Raw genomic sequence first — 26,997 nt, 5'->3', positions numbered from 1 at the left:
ACATACACAAACAGACAGACACACACAGAGACACACACACACACACATCCCTCCTCCTCACTCCTACAGCTTCCCTGCAATGGAGCAGAGAAAGGTGGTCGCTGATGTGAAACATCAATTTCCAGGTTAGCTGCTCTGCGTGGCTCAGGCAGGTATCAGCCGTGACCCACCTGGGCCAGATAAGCAGCTGCAAGAAGCTGATCTGCCACCCAGCAATGCACCTCTCAGTGCTGGAGAATGGAGTAATGTGTGCTCACATACACACAGGCGTGCGTATACACGCGCATGCGCACACACGCACATACACACACACAGACACACACACACACACACACACACACACACACACACACACACACACACACACACACACACACACATACACACACACACAAATAGTAAAACCTGAAACAATGAATTAAATGTGAGGGTAAAAATGGAAAACACCAATAGAAAAAGAGTAATATTACTTTTTCAGTAAATGAATGTTGTTTTGTTTGAAAATCACACATTTCTCCAAATGAGGAGATGAGTTGGAAGTATACGTCCCTGCATAAATACACACACACACACACACATTCATAATGCGGAGCACTGCTCAGGTAGAGGGTTCACCCTCTTGATACTTTGATCATTTGACTTGCTGGTAATGCTGGGATTAAACTGGGTTTAAACCTGAGGCGTTCCAGCTACGATTCCTAGCTACACACAACTACAACCAAATATAAGCACACACGTAAAAACTCAACTCTTAGAAGACGCTGATAATTTGAGGTCATGAAGAAAAAAAAAAGAAAAGTTAGAATCACCATCAAAAATACTGTGATGTTCTCTTTGATAATTTTGTATGTCTGATATATCTGTCTCTTTCCCTGTCTCTCTCACATACACATACACCACGCGTGCACACACGTGGACACACCAACAACCACACCAACTAATTAACTATAATTAGTTAAGTGTCGTGCCCAGTGACACAGGAGGGCGTGTCCAAATGCCGGCCTATATACTGGAAACCACACAAACACAGACAAAGACACATTTAATTTGAGCCTAGGCTTTATTTGGAGCCTAAAAGAGTGTTAGCTACACCTGTGTGAGTGTGTGAGAACTTTCAGTTGGTCAGGCAATCTAGCCACTGCCACCATCACAGTGACGCCTGTCAGCAGAGTGCCGTGTGCCTTGGCAGCGCTGCTCAACTTGGTGTCGCGCCACATTCCCACAGACAATTTCAATTAACTTTTACAACGCCGACAAATATCACACACACTGCCTGGAGCTCTTCAGTACATTTCCCCATCTTTGTCTCTGTCTCTCTGTATTCTTACTCTCTGTCTGATCATAACACAGGAAAACTCCAATAGAATAGGCCGAACCACAGACGTAGTGTGTCTGTTGAAAGGAAATGGAGAGAGATGAGTGTGAAGTGTCTAAGATAGCCTCTCTGGAGAAATACTAAACCAGTCTTACATAAGATATTAGACCGTGCAGCTGAAACTGAAGACCATGTTGAACACTGATATATCACCTCCTCAAGGTGATATTTTAAAGGTGGACCTACAATGACTAAGCAATCAACAATGACTGCTAGAACAGTAAACTCACTGTAGCATTCAGTCAAATGTGAAAATGGAAGGGCATGGTCAGGTGTTCTCTGGCCTTTGAAGTCTTAACTGTAATTCACACCAGAAGTGAGTATTCAGAGACACGTACATTAAACACTACTGAAGTGTGGATTTGTCTGACTCATGCCACATCACATCTCTGTCTCACTCGTCACCTTTCAGATTCTCAGGATTAGACTTTTCAGATAAAAATTTTTACTCCAAAACATAAAAGCAAAATAAAACCATCATCCATCTTGCGATCAGATCACACCTGCCAGTACTACATTATTACATGAGGACTCAGTTATTACTACATTATTACAGGCCTATGAGTACTAAGTACTCATGGGTCAGACCATACGTATCTTCGAATTCAGCCTTCACTTTGATCTCCACCACTCACCTCTAAAGCTTTGTGACTGTATTTTGCACAGTTGTGACACTATCACGCTGACAAAATTTGTCCAGACATATAAACACCTGCCAAAGTACTCAAAACCACCTCTGTGGTTGTTCCCACTACAATAGGTGTCTCCAGGACCACATTTTGCCACAATGACAGTGACAGTGACAGACACACACACACACACACACACACACACACACACACACACACACACACACACACACACACACACACACACACACACACACTCACAAGGTGAAAACAATACCATCCCTGCTGTTGCGGCTGGTAATTAGCTCCACCTCACTGCAGCATTAAAGTTGCACCTACCACTTAATGCATCAGTAATTAAAATCCAAAAGTACATATAACAATAACAGGCTCTGAAAGGAGCTATCCTATATAGTGAGAAGTTTTACTTTTACACACACAATTGCCAATCGACTTTTTGCAGCTACTTTTATTTCAGTCAAGGATCTAAAAACGTCTACCACTGATTTGGTTACACAGCTTGGACTAATGTAGCACTGGTCTGTTCTGAGGTTAAGTGTTGGTCTGACACTCTTAGTCGTGAAATCAGTCTTACATTGGTAAACTGGATGAGCGAGGGGGCTTGTTGTTGTTTTGATGAATAAACCATGATAAACCAAATCCAAAACAGGTTGTTTAAATGTCACTTACATGTCATTTTTCCATTGGCAGTTTTATGAACTGTCTTATACATATTTTGTTTAGAAAAAAACGTGTGAAGCTGCAACTGAAATGCATAATTTTCTTACACCACTTCCAGAATTGGACTATAAATATGGGGCAAAATTTACTTGTTAAAATAAATGTTTTGCAGTGCAGGTAGAAAACAAGACTGAATGCCAGATACCTAGAAAAAAAAAAAAAAACATGCTCAAAGAAAAGTGATGAAATTAAAATGATGTATATGTGTGGGATACTCAGCATTTGTGGAAACTCAGAAGCAATGTTGCAATGAGAAGCCAGAGTGTTGTGATTGTTTGCATGGGCCATAATAACACTAACACATCACGTGCTGGGTAAGTGCAGACAATATAGCGCAGCGCAGCGTCATGATGGATGGTGTGTTTGCAGACACAGCTGAACCGTGGACCCCATTATTTCCTGGGGAAGGAAGGGGGGAGCAAGCCACCACGGGGGAGAGATAAGGGATGATTGACTAAACCAAAACAGAGGTCCCTCATGGATGGCAGCCTGCTGGCATTATTGGGGAGCCACTGTGGGAGTCAATGCAACAGCTCAATGACAGCAGAGAGCTGTCACAAGAAGTAAGAAGATCAAGTGTATCCCCTTCCGAAAATGAGGTGGGCGAGGACTCTTTACGTGGAGAAGAAAACTTCCAGTCATTAAGAATATCTCCCGGACACGTTTGGACTCATCTCCTGCTGAGATCAGGTGGTGCAAACCTCAACACGAAGGAATACTTCACTTCTGCAGCTGGTAGATAGGATTTCTAAAACTAAGATACATACGCACAGACAGTCACTCTCATGCACATAGCGCATCCGCCAACTCAAACTCACAAACAGTGACAGACACAACTGCAGTTGCCAGAAATGCAGAAAGGACAAACACATCACATTCCAATTAGGCTAAATGAGGGCTGAAAGTCGGAGCATAAACAGACCTGTGGACTGTGCTATACAGACATTAACAAATATCGAGAGCACATATCCTGCAAGAAGAGACAACTCTGGATATCAGCCAACATCCAAAAAGACCAGATCAACTCTCAAAGGAACTGCCCCCTCCTTTTTCTCCTGACAATACCCTGATTACGCTTTTATCACTGCTGATCTCTCTTTATTTCACTAAGCACTTTTTGTGCTGCTGTTTTTGCTCTAGACTATCTGGTCTGGACAAGGAAAGAACAGACAGTATTCTTGGACATCTTCAGGTCTTCTGTGATACACTCAGGTGAGGCCAGTCAGGTGAGGCAATTTTAAATGTCAAAAAGGAGGTCCACACTCATTCTCAATGTTGCCTGATGAAGAAAACTTTAAATATTAAGGGGAAGGATGGAGATTTCGGCTTTTAGCTCTTGGACTGAAACCCTGAAAGCATATGACCATAGTAATTCTCTTTCTCCCCTCAATGTTTTATGTTTGGATGGATAAAGACCTGTCACTGCCTTGTAATATATTGTTTGCTTTGGCTGACAAACCAATTCTCAACATCATCATGTGAATCATACTCTTTGTTGCCTTTCCAAAACTACCAAACATCATATATTTCCAAACCCTGTCCAAAAGCAGGTTTATTGAGCATGAATGGCCCAGTACAAGTCTGATCTGTTGGTCACTGAGCACAAGCACTGGAGAAAATGAGGGTTAAGTGCCTACCATCGCTTGCCTACTCACCTGGTAGCATGTGAACATGCACTCAATAGAGCAAACATGGATACTGGAATGGCTTCTATTAGTCTGAGTGCTGTCTTCATGATACATACTTACTTCACAATATTTTTGTTTTAGTTTGTTTTTCCACAAAGGAGCTCCACATGGATGAAATGTGTCAGAGTGAAAGAATAATTAGCAAATGGCACAATTAGGGAAAATGTATTGATGTTAACTGAGAAAGAGACAGAGGGTTTTTTGTCTGAAATGTGTTATAGGGCTCACTGATGTAGCAGCTCAGACACTAAGACCAAGAGTGTGTACATGCTTGGGTCTCCTCAACAGTCCTGTGTAAATCAGGTGGTCGGTTAGTGATTTGCACCAGGAGAGTCAGATAGGAAAGGAGGCCATTCGCTCCCACCAGGTAATGGTCTAGCCAATCATTTGATCAACAGCAGAAAAAACAAAATCAAGGGGCCTTTATCTCCTCTCAGATAAAGGCCCTTTATCTCCAGCCAAGTGTCACTAACAGGGAATCAAATATGGATTTCCCAAACACAAAAGGCTAAGGCCTCAAAGCAACATTCATGTTCTTCCTTTCGTCTTTAACGTATCATAAAAACTTGCTGCTTCCAAGGGGTATTTCACTTGTTTCACAGTTCCTGGCAAAATACATGCATGTGTTCCTGCATATTATTATTAAATCAGCAAAGGCATTGGAAACCCTGAAAATCTGAAGGTAAAATACCTGAAACTACAGAACAAACCCTTAATGCCCAGGAACAAGGATTAAAAACCAATCGACTTGAGATTTTGACTCATCTTCCAAACAAACTTAAAACTTGCAATACCTGATATTTTTGACCACATGGGGGCAGCAGAAGTAATCTGTGAACACAGCACTAACATATCATCACCTTTTAAGTTGATATGGTGAACTTGTTAAGCAAATAGTTGCTAATTTGCACAGCAGTTAATGAGCAATATGAGCTTTCATTTAGAGTGTTTCTGACCACTTGGTGAATAAGTCCAATATTCACTCTCAATTAACTGTTTTTTGGTTTTTGGTTTCTACTGTGATCTCCAGCAACGAAATATTTGGCAGCTAAATACTATTTACTAATTTCTATGAGCGACCCTGTTTACACTGTCATTGTTTTCATATTGTAATTTCAAATGTTGTTAGTTAAAAAAAAAAAAAAGGGTTACAGCTGCTTTAACAAATGATAGCAATTTGCACACTTGCACACAAACATTTATATTTTATCCACAATGCATTCACGTACTTAGTCAAAGGATGACTTAAGAATATGTTTATTAAACAAACATAACATCATTAATATAATTTAGAGGTCTGAATAACATATAGTATCCTTTAGAGGAAACTTTGCTTTCAGATGTTATATGAAGCTTCTATACCAGGAAGCATGTTTCCAATCAAGATAAAGGAGCTTTCACACCAGAACACCATATATCTGCAATAGCTAGCAATAGTTAAGAATACTGCTTTGTTTATGAGTGCAGGCAAGCTAACATAGTCAATATACTGAATCTGAAAGCTGTGAAAGAGAGAAAGAGAGACAGTGTCCGGAGGAGGGAGTGTTGACAAGCCATAGTTAATGTAGAGTGCACCAGGCAGCTGACAGTGGGGAATTGGCTGGGGAGAGAGTACACAGACATTATCAACACATTTAGGGGAAGGCTTTAATAAGTCGTTCCTTGGGGCTACTTCCTGCTCCTTAATTATTATTGAATTAGGAATGCCACAGAGCTAATTAAAAGTGCAAGGTATTTACTGTGGCAGTACAAGAATGTGAGGGAGCAAAGGAGAGCGAGGAAAAAGACAAGGAGAGTGAAGAAGTACAGACAGACTCTGTCCTAGTATTGGTACAAACAGCTAAGCTTTTCCAGTTGTGAAGCACAGGACTAAAAAGTTTTTTAAAAACTTATTAGCTGGCAGAAGTGCCTTGCCTCTGGAGTATTTCCCTACAGATGTTATAAGAGAAAAGAAAATACATAAGAAAGAAAATATAGTGTAGGAATAAAGGTCTATAATGGCTCTCAAATAAGAGGTGGTACGCTGCCTCTGAAATTGGTAGGTATGATGCTTCAGAAGTCTAATTTGGTCACTGTGTGATCTAGGGGAAATAGAAAATGAGTACCATTTTGTTTTCACCGTCCTCTTCCATTGGAAATTTCATGATCTTTTGTTTAAAGACAAACTATACAAGTGTTCTTATGACTATGAATGACTCACAGTGACTGGAATGGTTAAGACTTGGTCTATTTATTCAAGTAATGAATACTGTCAGAAGACTCTTTCCTGTTCCTGTTGTACTCTCTGCTCTGCAGGGTTCTTCCTTGAAAGAATTTAATTTGAATGTATACAATAGCTTATCCCGTATAAATGAACATGTGTTGTAATAATGTTAGCCTAATTCAAACTTTTAAATTTAATCAGACAGTGAATCCTTATGCTCAATTGGCATAAACTACAAGACCTGCACAAACCATCCCAGCAGAGTGTGGAAGTTTCTTATTTTGAACAAATGTTGTGTTCTTTCCACAAGTTAATTACTCAGTAGAGAGCTTAATCTGCCGAATCAGGGCAAAGTGGATTAGGAGATGAGAGCGTTTAATCAAAGTGTTCTCTCAGTCTAATTACACATCCCATTTCCTGACACATCACATACTGTTATCTGCCACTACATTTAAACATGGGCTCCTCTGTTTAGCTATCCCCCCTAAGAGTGAATGAACCCACAGCCTGGATGCGACAAAAATGAAATGAAAACACATGCATGCATACTCAGAATAAGTGGACACATGCACATAGAGAACACACATACACACATGCAAATAATGAATAGAGTTAGGATGAAATATTCTTCTTGTAAATATTGAAATAAATCACTGTATCACTGGAGTGCTCACAAGTGAACACTAATGCAGCTTAATCACGCATCGTAGGTATTATTCGTAAGAGTGGGGACTAAAGATTCCTCTTGGGTTCACTGTATCAGAATGGGGGGGTTGTGTTCGCCTGCATCAAAGACAATGAAAACTGGCCTGGACTCCGAGGTAAAAGACGGTTCGTATGTCAAAGGTGTGAGTGCATGCTGAGTGAGGGCTGTTACACGTGCCTCTACAGCACATAGCTGCGCAGCATCTTTCAAACACCCTCTGTCAGTTCTTGAACCAAACCCCTTGCTGGTGAGAGGGGGCGGCGAGTAGGTGTAGTCTCAGATCAAATATCCATGCTGTGTTTGGATGTGTTCCCTCATCTCTGATAAATAATCATGTGCTCCAGCCTGCCATACGGAGCTGAGGCTACTGGCTCTGAGGTGATGAGCTCAAGTCACTGATCTGCTGCCTAGACAAGGCCACATAGTGTTACGAGTGTGTGCACATACATACAGACCGGTTTTAACTGAAGCAAGTCTGCTTTGCTCATGTCTGTTAGGCCTATACGGTTTGTTATTACACACAATAGCTCTTGGTGTCACCTCACACAACCTGCTCACATGAACCCTGTGTTGTTACATTATCGCCAGGACTTAGCAAAACAACCTCCTTGGTAACTGAATGTGACCAATCAGCGTGCCTGTGGAAACCTGATCACCCGATCAAGTCATGCAGTTTGGCTTCCAGTCAGTCAGACAGGTGCTAATTTAAGTTCATCTAATTTATGATTAAAAAAATATCCTCATGAAGTAAAGAGGATGGTATGAAGTTTTGAATATGATTAAACTGCATCCATTGTGCCCTGAAAGCCCAATTTAACAATCCTTTATTCGTTGCACAATCTTTGCACTGAACCTTGAGATGAGAAAATATGTATTTTTAATCTGCCCTTTATTCAAATCAAGAGTAAGAACGATGTCAGCACTGAAATTGCTGCTGGGCTCCTCTACTAAGCCAGTCTGCTGGATGATAAGTAATCTTGAGTTTGTGTGTGAGGAAACATGTGGAAATTTGGGGTGAGAAAGATGTTATACTATTCTTCGCTATGTTACATCCTTTACTCACGTCGCACATACACACACACAAATGGTTCGAGACTAAGACTTGGTTTTAGGGTTAGGCCAAGAGTTGGGGCTCGGCATTCAGTTGTGACGGTTAAGGTTAGGCTAAGGTTGTTCCCCATGGGATAGTGAGACAAATCTGTGTGTGTGTGTGTGTGTGTGTGTGTGTGTGTGTGTGTGTGTGTGTGTGTGTGTCTGTTGTGTGTGTGTAATGAAATTAGGTGCTCCTAGACGAGGACATCTGCTGAGCTAATAAACAATAATCTTGACAAATTGTCACTGTCCAATCACTCAGCCCACCCTCATGATCACACCACTGAAGAAGCAATCACAGGCCGGGCCAGGGACATGACTGACAGCTCTCTGGACCATTGGAAGGTGTTGCTGGACTGAAGCCCAGCTGCCCGAGGAGAGGACACAATGATTCATGGCCAGAGGGCAACCTGGACAGAGTGGTTAGGGAAATTAGCAGCACCACCCACCAACACATACATGCCCTTCACTGGTTTGAACACCAGATGACTGGATGAAGAGATGGCCCTCTGCCAGAAACTGCTTAGTACTGCTGGACAAAGTTGCCAAACCAAGCATCTATGAGGGCAATGGTGTTTGGCGCCATGATGATGATGATTTATTGTCAGCTCAGTGGGATACTGTAACCTTTCCGGGCTGCAGTACAAAACATACAACTACGCTGATGATGACGATGATGGAGATGATGGTGAAGGCAATGGCTGACTGTGATAATAATCATGAATGAGGCTGAATGTGGTGTTTTTGAATGTTCGTCATGACCCCAAGAAAAAAATGTGAGAACGGAAAAAAAATCATAGGAGCAACTCTGAGCAACCAGCAACTCTGAGGGTGTAGAAACGGATAAGCAAACACTCCATGATTCAGACTAGGTGTGTTAGCAGACTGGCAGAGTGTAAAGGTCATGTGATAAAAAAAAAACAAACTTCAAGAAAATCAATCCAATATAAAGGATTTTAATTCCAAGCCACTGACACCCTCAGAGATGATGAAAAGCCAGACATCTCCAAATTGCCCTGTCAATCACTGCAACCACCAAAAATGACAAAAAATAAATAAGAGGGGGGAATAATAGATCCAGGGGGAATCTTACTCAACCATGTCTGGTGTTCACACCAAAACCCCCAACCAACCCTAACAGCAGTGGAACACAACATGTAAGTAAGCTTATAATAACATGGAAATATCAAATCTGGCCAAACATCAACGCCAGGGTGTGAAACATCCAAAGCATCCCAGGTTTCTTCTGCCCGCTAAATATTATAGAGAATCACTCAGACGACCGGGCTCTAGAGTTTCCCTCTCACACATGGCAAATACACCAAACAAATAGAAACACACGCACATCCTGATCGAGGACATCCACTGCTATCACTGTCAGTGTCTATTATGACATCTCTCTTTACTTGTTTTTTCTTTCTAAGTCTATATTCAAGGGATATAGAGGACAGAGCATTTCTGTGCTGGGAACAAGCTGACAAAGCCCTCCACAAACACCGTGTTACTGTACTTTGTTTAGACAATGTAGAAACAACAAATATAACATGCTGACGCTCCACAGAGACTCACCGATGGGCATGTCTTCATAGATGAGAAGGTAGGTTGAGAAGAAGTAGTTCAGGAAACGTGGTGGCTGGTTGGAGCCTGTGATGAAGAGAAAAGAAAGAACATAATTCACATTATATCTCAAAACTATCTATTATGGTCTTATATTGATAAAGCTATACATTGTCATATGTATAAATAATGTCCATTGTGCTTATTTATGTAACATAAGTCAAACTTTACCCCGTTACTGAAAACCTTTTCATATTTCACTTTTACACCTTTTTGTGCACAGGAAGTGACGCACTTAAGATTTTCAGCTACAGCAATAACAGTTTATTCATAATAGATACAGTACAGCTGTGTCGTTGAGCATTTGTGAAGTGATCTTTGGGAAGTGTAGGTAAAAAATAAAACATCAATGCGATGAGCACTTAAAATATCATGTCAAAAGCATCTCAGGGAAATGCACACACTCTTGTTTTACTGTTTAATTAATACAGTCTGTTTTCTCACTGCTTCCCAAACGACGACTGCCCCTCCCTCCACAAGGTTGTTGTAACAAATATATTCAGTGGATGACAATGTATAAGTGGCTGCAGCAAATATATTCAGTGCACGTCATCATAAGATTGGCTGTGTATGTTTTTTTTTTAAGAAAAGAATCGGCAACATGATTGGAAGCTTTCAAAGGCAGAAATTTCGGTATTGAATGAGGTTCCCATTTATTTTCGGTCCTCCACCCCCATCCTAGAATGTGCTGCATAGATTTCTCTTCCTCTCAAATATTTTCTATCAGGGATATACACCTGGCCTAGATTGAGCTGCATAAGAGGTGTAGATCTGTTCAGGTGATATCATTGGGCTAAATAAGTCTTGGTACCATTGGTTTTGTCAACACAGCCAAGTCTTTAATTCCTCTGAATGAAATACAGATATTTAAATGTAAAATGGGTAAAGGGCTCCGTCTTTGTCTTAGCCAACTGGGTAAATCAAAAGTTAAGAAGCAGCTGATTGTCCTGCTCTTATATTCTGTTTTATATAAAATCCATCATAATTTTCTCTTCAATCTGTTGGTTTTGGAAGCCTGAGTGTCAAGAATTAAAATGGACCAAAGGGAAAGAGCCATCGACGAGAGTAGTAAGATAAATGTACCAAGCAGAGCAGCCTGTCCAAATATACATCTACTCACAGCAGCTGTGGTGATGATGCGACCAACCTCCTTCCCCTGCAGGTGAAATTCCTGCCCTCTGTTATACGTTTCTGAAGTTGTTTAACATGCACTAAACAGGATTAATGTTTCAGCAGAGCAGACTTTTACCTGTCGGCCAGTTTGTAGACCAGTGTCTTTTAATGTTCTCCTACTTGTTTCCCCTGTTCCTGCTCTATCTGTCGTCTGCCCATTTTAGTTTTTTAGATGTGATCATTTGTTCACTGTGTGTATTGTATGTGTATTGACTGTGTCTATGTCAAACATACCCCTGCTGCGCATTAATCACTCAGCAGAAGGACAAAAATGCTTTGCAGCAATATGAAATACTGTAAGCAGAGAACATCATTTACACACAGAGCATTATACTGCTGCCAGTTTTGGTCATTATTCTCATGCTTTAACATAAAATGTTTACATGGTCTGTCTGTAGGTAGAGTCATTTATGCCTCCGGAGCCCATGAAAACTATTCAACATCATAGTCAATTTTTAACACTCCATGGCCATTATTCTGAAAATGAATATTTAGGTCTTTTTTTGTGTGTGATAACGAAGGATAAAAACAACTTAAACATGGTGATTCCTCATTACTTGAACATTTTCAGTACGGTTTGTATTTTCAATCATAAAAAATCATTGGCCAGATTTTAAAAACTAAATTGTACTTCATACTGATTTTGCTGTGTGGGAGGGAAAATCCTTCCATTACAACACCATACCTTTAAAGGGCCTGTTAAAGGGTTAATAGTGGTCTGTGTTTGGGCAGGGTCTGTGGTGTCAGAAGGCAGTGTGATACAAGCTGTTTTGTTGGGAAGATCAGGGAACAAAGCTGATGGTCTTTGATCAGCTGAGCTGGGCAGCAGACCACAGAGACACTGAAGCGAGAGAAGGGGAGGCCAGCCTGTTTGAAGTGAGAGTGCTTGATGGAGTGAATCGGTGCTTTGAAAGTGGGAGCTTTTCATTCGGTCATGTGCCTGTCAGCGCAGAAGAAGATGCTCATCTCTGGCTTGCCAGCGTGGCTCTTAGTGGGTGCCAGGAACATGGAGCAAGCTTCTCGGGATGGGGGATGGTGAGGAGGAGGGTTAACAAGCTCTCATCCATACCTGTGGCTTAATTACTCCGAGGCACTGTATCAGGCTTGGATAGTGGAATGCAGATAGATTACAGCTACAAAATAATCAGAGCAATGATCATCAATCCAATTTGCTGGATCAAGGAGGTAATGCTCAAGAGGAGCTCAGGGTCAGTGTGCTAATGGGGTGCTTAGAGTAAGCGAGAGAGAGGGAGGGAGCGAGAGGACAGAGGAAGAAAGAGGCAGTAACACAGAAAGCAAACACAAGGTGAGAGACGAGATGCTGGAGGACTCCGGAGATATCAAAACAGCCTTGATAAACTCATTGTGCTTGATGGAAAGAGGTTGTGGCATTCACTTAATAACTCTCCCTGTTGCTTCAGAGTTGTGTGTGATTGGAGGTGTCTCCTGCCTGTCACTGTGAGACAGTTACTGTGATTTTCCACAACATCGAAGCTCTCTCTCACTATATCTGTCTCTCTCTAAACAGCTCACAGCAAGGTGGCAAAGATTTTTAAGTAGTTTTTAGGCTGAACAAAAATGTTAAGACATTATGCAGAACAGATGAGGGGAGTGAGCAGAGAAAAGGAGCGCAAGAGTGAAGGAATGGCAGAGATAGAGAAAAAAAAAAACCAGACCATGTACAGGGCTGAAAGGAAAAGGTGTGCAAGTCAAGAAAAGGTGAGGGAATGTATGATGTGTAGAAGGTACGAGACAGAAAATCCTTATAGGCAGTTCATAATGAGGTGAACTGAGAAGAAAGTGGGAGAGATATTGTAAAATTCTGTATTTTATCATAAAAAAAAAACAAATCTTACTGTACACTGGAAGGTATTCATATTTTACCAAATCACTGATAAGGACATTAGTAAAACCATTTTTATTCCCAGTCTTGTATTTGACTAACAAAGGTATATTTATGGTTAAATGCTGATGCCACTGTGAAAATCTTAAACCTTTATTCCTTCATTCAGGGATGTTTGACGGACTGAACAGATTCCTTTTCAGTTACTCAGCTTCACACTGTTGCACATATTCACAAAAATAGCTGCCTAGTAAAACCACTATCCTCTGCTTTCCGCCACTAAGAAGCTACTGTGGTATACATTACATTTAAATGTATGAATAGTACTAGGAATTTATGGTCAGTGTATAAATTATGTAGCATAAAGGACTTTCCACTCACAAAAGGAAAGTGTAGTCTTTGCGGCTTAATGCATATTCTTTCTTTATGGTCAGGAGGACTCACCTTCACAGAAAGAGTGGAGAATGAGGAAGGGAAGGAGGAGCTTGGCAAATGTCATCCTGCCACCCGCACTCCACGACATCACCTGCACCTGACGGAACACATACAAACGCAGAACACAGTCAGAGTCATTTGGTTAGCTGATTATCTACATTGCTGTTTCAGACTATCCACATAACATCGACAGACATTTCAGCTCTTTTATGTTTGGTGATTATTCTGTAAGTGAGCAGGAGATGTGATTGGTATAATTAGGGGACAGGAAAAAGATTTGCTAAGCGCCATGCTTCAAGCAGGTGTGTGCATGTGTCTGCTTGCAGGGTAGGGTGTTGATGAAAGTAAATTCACAGCAACAGCTCATTTACAGTACTCACTGTTTAAAAGCCATAATCACGACATTGCACCGTTAACTATCTGATAAAAAAAAAAAAAGAACACTGTCTTGTGCAAAAAGGAAACGTGTAAATGGCATTTTCAAGATGGTTATGGTGCAGCGTCACTGGCCAAACTGTAGGGTGAAAATGAATGACATTTAACATGTGGAGAGCATAATGAAGATTTTACACAGTGTATTCATTCACAGGTGTTTACTGTCAGTGTTACTGGTAGGAAAGCAGCAAAGACACTAATTAACTGTAACCCCCCCCCCCCCCCCCTCTCTTTCTCTGTCTCTCATTTGTTCCCCCTCTTTACACTGTCATCACTTGTCCCAGCAAGGTCTCACTGGTCAGCAAACTCATTCAGTGACAATTTAATTCTGAAGGGTTATCTTTCCAAATTCTCCTATTCCCCAAAGCCCACTGTGCTCCAGCTCATGGTAAACTGGTGCAGAGACAGGGCTGCTCGTCCTTCAGGTATCTGATGGCAAAACAGCTAAATAAACTACAGGGACCAGTGTGATAAGCAATAAAATACTATGCACATGCTGCTTTGTGTTGCTGCTTGCTGTCCTGCCGCTGTGGTGCTATTGGAGATACACAGTGTGTGGTGGATTCAATTCAGACAAAGCAGCTAAAATATACAGGTGAGTGAGAAAGACATGCAAGGTAAAGAATAGGCTGTCATTGCTTATTATTTATTTATATATATATATATGTAATGTATGTGTGTGTGTCTGAGTGTGTATGTGTGTGTGTTTATATTAGCTGTGCATGAGTGTCCGTTTGAATGGGCACATTTGTTTTCATTTGGATTCTTGTTTCCTCAGCATTATTGCATCTCACTTTCTGTAACAATGCAACCTGCGTGGCTATGTCTGCTACTGTTTTTTTTTTTTTACTCCCCCCCCCCCCCTGCTCATACACATACATTCGTCCCTTTTGCCTGGACCTGATGACCGTGTCTCACCCCTCATGCCCTTCCCTCCTTTTTCTTGTCCTCTGAAATACGACTGTGGTCCTTTAGTAGAGGGTATTATATTGACTCAGTGGGAAGCTCAGAAAGCTGACGACAACAGACTAAATAGATGATACATTTCCAAAACTTGGCCTTTCCTGGACAACAATTCACTTCCTTTTCTCTAATATCATTTCCTACGGTTTGTACCATAAACACACCTGAGGTAGCAGGACACGGACACCCTGGAGTGCTTAAATTATCCAAGTACTGACATACAAAGTTTATCAAACCAAGTAACTACAACACCGCTGTAAGACCTAAGGGCAAAATCTCTCTTTCCTGTTTTTCTCTTTGAAGCTTGGATAGGGTTGATCGGTCTGGATGAGGACAATCAATAAAACCCATCTGCACTGAAAAATATACTTTTTAAATGTACATAGTTTTTTTGTGTTTTTTTTGTGATTAAAACAAATTTCTTCAAAAAGGTTGTATTCTCTGTATCATTTCTACATGCTTTCTACTTTTCTAAATAGAATCAGACCATGCTATCAATTGGTCTTACTAGAAACAGAAATGCATCTAGTACAATGTGATATTCAACTGCTACCGTATATTTTAATTTCCCTGTTCTAATATATAATGTAGGAATACAACACACACACACACACACACACAAACACACACACACACACACACACACACACACTCCTGCCTCTTCACAGGACATTTCTGAGATGATGAATGAGTGAATGTGATTGATGAATACTGGTTAAGACAGACATGTTGGGTTTGAGGGGACTGAGGCTGAGGCAGTTATGGAAAATACAAGCAGTTCTACTGCAGCAGCATCCTGCTCTCTGCTCTCACCAGGATACCAGAGGATTCAATCATGAACATTCTCACAAAGAAAGCACCCCCACAAAGTTACAGATGCACTGTACTATAACTAGAGCACTAGGTGGTCACACTGACCTACCTATCTTTGGTCTTGTCTGTATGTGTAACCTGGATTGTGTGCATTACTCTTCTGCTTTTGCTTAGGCATAAGCAATGTAAACAGCTGCTCTAAGCATATACAAACATGAAGGTCATTGATGATAACTTGAGAGTTCGTGTGGGAAATATTTTAGGCATTGTGTCATGTTTTATTATTTGTACTCAACACTAAGAAACTGTACTGTACATAATTTAAGCTGTAACATGTTTATTTATTGTATTTCTTTATTTTGATACACACATCACAAAGTTAATCTTAAAAACTGCTGACCAGATGTTTTTGGGAAAGAGCACTACAGCATTTATTTAACTTTAAGGGTCAGTTCACCCAAATTACATACAGTCATTTTTCATATTACCCTGGGCATTTTGCCATGTAGATAAATTAGTTTTGCCCAGGTTTTAAAATATATCTGCTGCAGTTTTCTGCCAAATAAACTGAATTTGAGTCAAGATATTCAAACTTGCATCAAAAACTGAAGCTTGGAAAACTGAAACAGGCTACATTATTGTCTGTTTTTATTTGAGTTTTTACAGTTTTTTACTGTTTATTGGAAACTATTATTGAAAGTCTGTTCACAGCATGCCCATCGATTATCCAGAGTATATAGGACATTGTTTCTGAAGAGGGCCTGTACTGCCGAGTTCTCTAAATGTAATTTTCCAATATAATAAGCACCACAAATAGAAGTCCAATGCCTTGGCCTATGGTGGCAGAATGCACAGCAGTTGATACTGTAAGTCATAGTCTCAATAAATCAAATTGAACTATCTGCATGGATAAATACCCTGAGGGGTAAGTGGAAAAAACATGTTTTTTGTGACTTGGGTGAACTGACCCTCTTAATGTCTGGTATGCCGATTTGTTGTTATTCAGTAGACTATATTCCTAATTCCACTATTGTTATGTTTTAGCACCACTTAAAATAACATTATTGAAAATGGTATGGTAATTACTTTCCTTTAAGGTTTTCACTCTGGTGATTCAGGTATGTACCACTGCAATCACTTCACTAACAATGCGGTAGAGGGAGAGTGGGAAGGTGGGAGGTGGCAATCAAACTCTGCTGAGCACCCCAGGAACAATGGACACAGTCTTGGCTTCCATGCTACATAAAATTAAAACCAAACCGAACCAAAACACAACCATAATTAAACTGCAGAAAACTTCTCTGAATATTTAACCAAACAAATTTTGGCTACAGTCAAACATAACATTGAATACACACAGAGATTAAATATGACCATTTTATGTGTCGCTCAAATGATCATAATTGAATGTACAAGCCAATTCAACAACTTTAGAAACTGATGTAAACAAACATTTTGTAACGTTAACAAATGAAGCCTAACATTTTGGTTTTGTAAGTGTTAGCCATACATGAAATAAAAGCAGACGTCCTTGAGGTTTAGGCAAGCTAATTATTAGTGCAAATGCATGATCTACTTTTAGATTTAGTTGAGTACCAGTAGGACAACATGAACTGTTCCAAACAATCAGTTATGCATGTGGGGCAGTTAAACTGCAGAGGACAGGGGTAAATAAGTTGGTCCTCAGTGCAAGCAGGGCCCTGCTGCAGCACTGTCCCACTCCATTGGCTACACTGTCACCATCTATCAATCCCTCACTTTCTTCACCCCCCTCTTTCACTCTGTCAGAGTCACTGCTCATCTTCTGCACACCCCCCTCACCCATAACAACATCTTGAACCAGCCTCAACACTCTCCCCAAGCTGCTTGCCTTTTTCTGTCTGTTTTCCTTTGTTTTTCACTCTTTTTTAGTCATCTCTCACTTTCTGTTCCATATTCTTAGTCTTATCTACATTGGCTCATGTCTCTTCCTTTTTCTATTTACCACACAGCTTGGCTTGTCCAATTATATATATTTTCTGTAGTCATTTCAAAGAGTTTTTCTTTGGGCTAAGCTTTGGCAGATAATTATGTCTCCTGTGCCCTGATGTAAAATGTCAACACAACAAATACATGTCTTCTGTGGGCAATGTATTCATTGTGTTGTCATGTTAAGTGTGGGTCCAAGACAACTATTTCTCTGCACCCAAAGAGTAATAAAAAAAAAAGTATATCATATCTAATCTATTTTTGTTTAAAATAACTTTTTTATGTTACAAGAGTTATAAATGACCTGTGATAAGTGGATCATCAGTTTCGCACACTTGTGCAGCAGGCATTTGAAAATCGAAACTATTTTGAGTCCATTAAATCATGTCCAATGTTTACACCTGTAACACTTGCCAATATGGCCAAGCTCCTTCCCTAGATCCAGAGTTAAAGTCAGAATATTTTAAGGCCTAGAATGACTATAAGGATCACATATAGCTCCCAATGGGCAAAGCTTAGGGTGGCTGAGATCCAGGTCTATTTAATGAGTTGTGGTCCAAAGCTTATCTGACAGTAATGTGTGATTAAGGCAGTGTAAAGTGAAGAGTAATATCTGGACCTGCTGTGCTCTCGAGAGAGAGGCCTGCCTGCCCACATGGCTGTATCTCCTAGCTTACAGCACTCGATATTATTGATTACATGGCAATTGTGTCTGACTTGCCTTGACCTCAAAGGCACCCTTCTCAGAGGGAGCGGTGGGCCTCAGCCGGCAGCCAAATCTGGATTATCACAGCAAATCAATGACAGATTTCTGCCCGCCCTCAGTCCTCATGAAAAAGCCATCACTCATTAGCACGGTGATCACAGACAGATTAGCAGACATTTGGCTTTGTCAGGGAGGAGCGAGGGACAGCACTGCTCTGATGAGCTGAGTAATGTCTTCTTTCCCGCCCTCCTGATCTCTTCATCTCCAACATGACATGACTTTCTGAAAGCCTTACTCAGCAAACCTCACTCACATGACAAGAGTGCAATATAAACAGGATGGCATTTGGACTGCAGAGCATGTAGTGCTTTCTGAATAGAAATGATAATCAAACTGGCACCGTGCATTGATGCTGAGTAAACTGTTCACTCTGGTTGGGTTATATATGAAATTGCTGGGGCTGTTGTGTCACTTTCTAAGTAAATTAGTGAATAAGCTATTTGGAAAAGAAGTTCAAGACAAGCCAACAATATTTCTTGGGCAACAACACATAAGCCAACAACCACAGTGCTTATCACTCTATTCACAGACAGAGGGCTGCACGGCACATAGCACACAACACAGCATACAGCATGTGATGTTCAAAAGCAACAGTGGTGGTTTATTTCTACAGCAGTGACCAAAACTCCATTTTTGAAGAACCATACGAGTAGTCTATCATCATTACACATCACTCAATGAGTCAAATGATGAATTGGAAAACATGATATGAACAGCTTCAGCCTCAGCAGAACTGAAGCAGCTCCCTGCTGACTGACTTCTTCAGAACATAGCTCAATAGAAGATCGCTAACTCCCTGACCGGCAAACCCAAGGTAGAGGAATATAGGACACATGCCAAGCCATACTCTGTTATTCCACTGGAGATGCTGCTTGCATCTTCTTTGATCCTGTATGAACTGATAGGAGAGCTTCACAAAACGCTGTGGGGGAGACGAGGCAGCTTACAGAGGACCTGGGGAGACAGTAATTATCAGAAACAGGATGGGAGCACTGTGAGGTGCCGCATTACTACACCCTGTCACAAAATGCTTGTGCAGGCACAATTCATACACACCCTGCCCTGTGTTGAGCAACACCATGTGAGTAACATGGGGCTGGAGGGTGGGGCAGGGGTTATTAGTGTTCACTGCCAGTAAAGAGATGGCAAGAAGCCTCCTGATGTGCCACACACTGAGAAGCAGCTGGGTAAGAGAGTGTACTGCATTTGACAACTGAACACTGAGAAGCTGTGCCTGCAACAGGAACATTAAAGCTGATTAAAGACTGAGGGTGAAGTCATGCAGGTAACATGTTGTTGACACTCTTCTAAAGAAAAGTCAGTTATTGTACTCTAGTTCAGTGTCTGTGTATAGCGCTCAGGTAACAACAGGGAGACACTGCTTACTATTTATTTGGATGAATTAATCTGACCATTTCCTATTCTAGCAAACAATACAGTGATGTGTGACAAGTCTTTTAAAGCCACAAAGTCATGTGCACCGTGCAGATCAGCTGATGCTCAGCTGATCTTCGTGAGTCTAATTTACACACCTCAAACAGCAATATGAAAAATATTAATGGAGTATACAGTCATGTACAAAAAACCCAAATTCATGTTCATCACAATGATTCAAATGATTGCAGTGTTTTAGACAACATAAATCCAAAGATTAAAAAAAGTTCTAATCATCAATTATTTATTATTCCTTTTGAAGTAATTGAAGAAAAAGAAATTTCTATTTCAAACCTGAGAATTATATGGACAGCCAATAATAATTGTTCAACCCGGCCTGTCTCCATTTCTGCTGTTATTGCAACTGCTCACCTCGATTTGTATGCAAGTCGTATCTATGTTGTGAGACATACACCCGTGTACCTCCATTCTGCTTTTTACTCTGCTAAATTTAAAATTATGACTAAGCAGATAAGCAGCTTTTTCGATCAATTACATTAGAGTAATAGTAAACTGTGAAGAGAATATTTCTAACATATTGTGTTTTACATTGATTTGCTCAGAGAACTGAGAGAAAATATTATTACAGAAGAGTTTACAAATCATTACAATTAAAACTAAATATAAAATTATGTACAGAAATAAATCAAAAACTGACTTTTGTGGAAAAACAGGACATCCATTTGTCTCATAAGATATGAGATTCTAATTCACAGAAACATGCTACACAAAGGAAGCAAGTAACCATACCTGCTGCTGCCACCTCCTTTTTGCCTGAGTGCAGACTGACAAAACAATCCTAGCTCTCTGATTTTAGGCTTTTATTTGTTGTTTTGTGGACAAATTGTAGTGAGAACATAATGATCCACTCCATGACTTTTTCCTCTCATGCATCCACTGATTGAAACAGCACAGATCAACATGCTGTCATGTCCCTTTTTCTCCTCTATTCTAGCCTACTTTTACTCTACTGAATCACAATGTTTTCAGCTTCACCAGCATGAAGACAGTCTGTAACAGTTTTTTGGAGAAACAATGAGATGTATTCCTAATAAGTTTCCCCTGGTTTATACTGTTCACAGCATTAGCATGTTATTTGTCTCGGTGTATATTTGCATCAACTCTTTTCTTTCTTCCTCTCTCAAACATTATGGCAGTAAACAAGTTCAAAGCTTCCATAATGTGAACTGATTGCTTCTTCCCAAAATTTTGATATCAGCCTTAAATGCCTGTTTCTTAGCCATTCTTTCCCTTCACTTGGCCATTATCCCCTGCAATGAGCTTGGCAAAGCTGTCCCAGCAGAGGACTCTGTGTATATCAGACAACATAAACACAGACAGCTGTGTCAGAGGGCAGCCGATAGTCTGTAGTGACTCATTCATCTCCTTTTGTCTCTCTCTTTGTTAGGGCACTGTCATTCCACCCCACCAAAAGCTGACTGTTTCCATCTGAGCTGAAAGATCAAAACACACCATTTAGTAGCTCCTCTTCAGCACAGATGACCTTTGCATCCCAACAATTCACCTCTTTCCTCATTCAGTCCTGCCTCCCGTGTTACTTCACCCTCATTGTCTCTCCTCCTATCCTGTCTCTCTCCCTGCTGTTTCAGCTCCACTTCAGGGCAGCATTCCATGCGTAAATACCAACAACAAGGATCTGTCACACAACAAAGCTGCCATTAAATTGCTGTTTTGTTTGTGTTACATGGCATGGTTTATTTCCAGGGGAGAATATGATTCGCTATGGTAAATGCTACCGGCTTAGCAATGAATCCCCAATGTTTTAACTGTGAGAAATGAAAAGCCTCCATCCATTCCTTCAGGAAATTTCAATTTCCAAATTCCGACATAATGGTTTCGCACTTGCACAATGATGAATCAATACAGGGATACAGGGATTAGTAGCAATGGACTACAACAGGATTATTATGGATGGTTGAGTTTACAACCATCTATTTAAGATATCATATTCTCTGAAAAGGAATGGTGAATGCTCAGATATACTGTGAGCCCTTTGCCCACCATTTCAAATTCAGAAAAACATGGCTTCACATCCAGAAGAAGCTGGCGGTCCACCTGTAATACAACTGGCTGAGCAAAATCATCTTCCCAGCCCTCCCCTCCCCTACAACCTGTTTTCTTCAGTTCTGCCCGGCTGCCTTGCCTGATTTAATGACCACACAGAGCTGGACCAGTGAGAGAGGTGAGTGTAGAAATGCGAAAAGTGGGAAACGTACAACGATCATAATCACAAGTACCAGGAATGTTGTGCAGACACCAAGAGCATCTCGGAAGAGGCAGAAAATGGACATTCATGGTTTGTGGGTTCTGTGTGAAGAGCTGTCATATAGAGGCCGCTGTGCCCATACCAGAACAGTGTATTACTCTGTCAGCAAAAACGAATCACTATAAATACGGTTGCAGCAAAAAACTATTTCTACCAAGTTCAACTCTATGAGTTCACTTTGCCAAAGCAAACTGATGTCCTAAATATATGTAAGGATATAAATAAACAAACATACACACACACACACATAATAAATAACTTGAAAAATTGCATCCATGAGCCATCGCCTAATAGTTACTCAGGAGCAGGTATATAGACCATTCAGATGCTTTCACACCTGGTAATCAATGCCAAACCTTTCCCAATGGTTCCACTCAATTTCCACAGATTGGCTGAGCTACAAGAATTATGGAAACTCCATAGGAAAGAGAAAAAGATGCTTCATATGCATTCTAATATCTACCACTCTACATTGCCTTCTCCTATTTCCCATTTTCACCAGTTTACCATTCTTCATCCTTCCATCCTTTCTTTTCTTCATACCTTTCTGCTCCCTGTCTGAGACCTCATAGGATTGTCCAGTAGTCACTGTATCTGCAATTCAGTCCTCCATAGCTCATATTGGGTTTCATTTGAGCCTGTCAGTCAAGGTGTCTGTCAGATATGGACTCTCCATTTCAGTATTTTTTTTCTTCCTTCTTGTATTCTGAATGAATTCAGAGAGTGACAGACACTCAGAAAGGGCAACTGTCAAAGGCATGCTTTCCACATATAATGCATGAAAAACAGAAGCAGTTTCTCACATCCATAATATAAAATATCTCATTCTTTTAACGTGAGATGGTATACTAAAATGATTTTACAGGACTTGTGCACCATAAGCACATTTTTATGGTATAAACTACATGGACAATGTAGCAGGTTGGATTATAGCAGTACATCAGTATGTATTCACTGGTGGACTTCAGTGAGGATGAGAGTAAACCTGCAACATAGGATTACTGAGGCAAAAATTTCCATGCAACTCTGTGAGAAAAAGAAAATCTATGAATTTATGTTCGAGTCTGCACTACTGGTGAACATACAGTATATAAAGTAATAGTGTATCACAGCATTTTCTGATATTAAATGACAGAATACTATGATGATTGAGATAATGTACATTTACACATATAAGTTTTGATCAATATTAAATTTTATGTTTTTGCCAAGTCAATCAACAGTTGTTCAAATGCAGTAAATCAGCCTCGCTGGGTAAAAATCTCACAAACATTACAATTCCACTACATTTACTGATGTAATACTTTTTGCATTGAATCGTGATTTCGACACTTCAGCAAAAATTGTAATTGGTTAAACAGTATGAGTACCCAGGCCAGGAGGTTAAAAACAAACAAAGCTTAGAAAAAAATAAAAATAAAAACAAAAATCTGTGTTGCATTACTCTGCAAAGTCATTGTTACATCAGTTGTCTATGAGGCAATTCCTGCATGATGACTCAAGCGCCAATACATTAAATATTTAACAACTGGTACTCTTGTATATATAGATTATAATTACAATAAGAAGCTATATACAGTGAAAAAAACTTAACTGACCTAGGCTGTAGGATTAACAGTTAGATTCTCAAATTCAGCGGTGTTGCCCTTTAACCTGGCGTTGCGTCGCTGCTGCGTTCAGGTGACACATGAATAAATAAGTGGGCACCAATGCGCTTCCCAGCAGGCACCTCTGGAGTCGCCAGGGCTACCTGAGATAACACTGTACACCTGACACCTCTGCATGAGCATGCACACTACCTCACATTTACTGACCGTTTAATTACTCTGATAAAATGAGCTGTGAGGAAACACAGCAACAGTTGGAGAGGGCCATTACAGAAAGCAACATAACTTGAAAGAAGTGTCCTCAGATGGGATTTCACGTTTAACCTTACCGGTCCTCCCATTGAACTGATGGCTCATCAAAACATTGTTCACATAATCAATCAACTACTTCTTAAACTCTTATTTGATGCACAGATTCAACAAATAACGTCTAACCATACTGTACTGCAAAGTAAAAGAACTATTAATGAGCGTAAAAGTCATGAATTACGCACAACTGTAGTGGGAAGGAAATGTTACACTACATCCTTCATGTGAAAACATCTTCTCTGCCGCAGTCATCCCTCCCGTGTCTATCAACTTATAGCAGGATGATCATGTCATTATCATATTATCTTACCTTCCTCGTCCGTGTCCGTCGCTAGCTGAGCGCCTTTAGATTCGATTGCCTGTCCTGCTGTGATGCGTTACCAAGTATCTGCTACCCCCTCTCTCGCGCGCTCTCTCTCTCTCTCCCTTCCTTCCTTCCTCCCTCCCTCTCTCTCTCTCTCTCTCTCTCTCTCTCATCGCCCTCCCTTTAGTTTTACTCCATCACCACCAACGCCCTGGTCATTGCAAATGTCACTTCCCAGTGTTCAAAACTACCACTGCACAATCCACCAAACGCAACATACACCTACACTTGTGTGGTGCTCCTACACAAATGTCCCGTAATGTCCGCACTAACTTCAGCAATTCCAGCACTTACAGGTGCAGCCTCATGCAGGTTAAGTGTTGTTCCTAAGCATTCTGTTTTTCTCAATTAAAAAACTCTCACACACTCCGAGCATGTAATCTAAAATGATTTCTATGTTTTTCATTTGATGTGGGCTGAATTTATTTCAGCCTCTCTTTTTCCATGGCCCTGCTGCGTTCATATCAGTGAAAAATGTAAAACTACGCTTAGATGTGTAGACAAATCATTTGCCAGCTTCACGGAGGGGGGCTGACTTCACTGAGATTAAAGAGATATATTTATGAGCATCCTAAATAAGCTTATGAGCTAATATATTACACAGATTAAATTTGAAATCCATTATTTAACCGCAGAGGTCATGGATCTGATGAGCAATGGCCGATGTGATAGCACCACCTAGTGACACATGCAGGCACTGCATAAGTCTGGTCTAATTTACAAAGCTCCTAGTTTAAGATTTTAACAGGCTAGCCACAGGCCACTTGAAAGTTGGATAAACATTACAGTGAGAAATTATTTTAGAGTTTACATTTAAGATATCAAAGACAGGAGTTACACAGTCTCCCCTGTAGTATTCATTTCAGATGTCATATTGTTGTTTAGTGGCAGGTCAACTATACACGAAACTTGGACTGCTCATCGATGACATTCATTTCTACCAGAGGTCTTAAACCGTACAGCATTTTAAACACAAATGAGTTTTTTAGTTTTTACCAGTGTCATTTATCTCCAGAATGTAAAACTATATGCAGACAGTGCGCTAATTTACTTGTCTCAGTCAGTTCTTTGCCTTTTTTTGACATGGTTATTCATACATACTTAAGGGTCTTTGGATGGACAGACGAAGAAATGAATTAGATTTGTCATGAGGGTTAAAGACACTAAGATGTTACAAGAGGGCAAAAGGTGCAGGACACTGCTACTGTTGAGATACTCCAACAGCTGTTTTAGTTGCTCAAAGGCCACAGGATGAACATTTTGTGACAGCAATGCATTGCTTTTGTACAATCTGACTTTTTTTATTCAGTATCTGCAAGTGGGGTCCGCTTTCCACAATAACGGTGTCAACTGAAACAATTAGTTAATTTAGTGAACATGTGACCCTTAAAAAAGACTATTTAACATACAGTAGTAAAAGATTAATACACATACAGTATGTACAGTATGTAAGAAAGACAATTCATCTTCATGGAATCTCACATTTCCTTAAGATGTAGAAGTGGAGGAAAATGCCCGAACATGTTTTAGGCCTTCTTTCTGTTACACCACTAAGCTGTGCAAATTTTGTTTCTTATTCTGTGAAGCTCGTTCCACTCACTTTCAAGCCTTGATGCCACCAGACGGCTGTTTTCATTCATATCTATGATAGATGTTCCTTTCTTTGCCAGTAGTCTGACATGAATCTCCACCTTTCATGAGCTTTGGGAAATTATCCAGTTTCTGAGGAGCAATCTGCTTGATCGTAAAACTTCTTTCTTGGCCCAGTCAGTAGTTAAGATTGTGACATTTTAACTTCATCAAATTCAGTTATACCTGGATGACAAACAGCTACCAAACAAGGCAAAATGTGGTTCTAATCTAGGTAAGACAAGGGCAGAAATATCCTCCCATGCTGCCAATTTATATTTGAATCCTCATTGGAATGATATGAACTTGCTTCCAGCATGAAGTTGTTTCCAAAACTGCAACACTTAATTATACAAATGCGTTGGCAAGGATACTGATGCCGTTCTGAGGACGAGACCCCTCGTCTTATACGCATTTATCACCACTAAGAGGGTGACTAACATTAAAACAACAAAAACAAAATTAAAACATTAAAATAGAAGACACAAAAAAATATATATATATGCTAAAGTGCAACTGAATGCACACGTGTACTCTCTTGGATATTCTTTTGTTTACAGGTGAACAGGAAAAAAAATTTTGACTCACAATGACTGCTGCTGATATGACTTTTTTCTTCCAGGAGACACGTGGTACAGCTGCAAACCTGAAAGTACAAACAAAATGTGTTATGGCAACAGAATCAGTTTTCAGAAACTTTGTTAGTCTTTGTTAGAAAAATAATTAGTTATCAAAGATTATTGGCATTTTTTTGTTTGTTTGTTTGTTTTTAAAATGATTTTTACTAAAGTTTTGCACTACTGTAGCCAATATACCTCAGTAACTCAAGTGACATCAATATAAATCATTGTGATAAATGCAGAGAATCATTTTTAATGTGTATATTTTTCAGTGCCTACTCACTGAAAGAAACACTTTAA

The 26,997-nt window shown here is 40.2% G+C and overlaps 1 protein-coding gene across 1 annotated transcript in view; it reads right to left on the bottom strand.

The window, feature by feature from the left end:
- The window catches only part of LOC111220587 (cadherin-23-like), a 163,985-nt gene extending 139,516 nt beyond the window's left edge, over positions 1-24,469 (bottom strand). Inside the window, exons 1-3 of the mRNA XM_022743710.1 lie at positions 24,395-24,469; positions 13,512-13,599; positions 10,004-10,078 (exon numbers count right to left, since the gene is read on the bottom strand). Of these exons, the coding sequence (XP_022599431.1) occupies positions 10,004-10,078; positions 13,512-13,590 (154 nt within the window). The 5' untranslated portion in view covers positions 13,591-13,599; positions 24,395-24,469. The remainder of the gene's footprint in view (positions 1-10,003; positions 10,079-13,511; positions 13,600-24,394) is intronic.
- Between the last annotated feature and the right edge of the window lie 2,528 nt (positions 24,470-26,997).

The sequence above is a fragment of the Seriola dumerili genome, unplaced genomic scaffold (genome assembly GCF_002260705.1).
Source record: "Seriola dumerili isolate Sdu_G_001 unplaced genomic scaffold, Sdu_1.0 BDQW01000073.1, whole genome shotgun sequence".
Classification (NCBI taxonomy): domain Eukaryota; kingdom Metazoa; phylum Chordata; class Actinopteri; order Carangiformes; family Carangidae; genus Seriola; species Seriola dumerili.
Note: the sequence above shows the minus strand (reverse complement) of the source record. Positions and strands in the feature narration are given on the sequence as shown.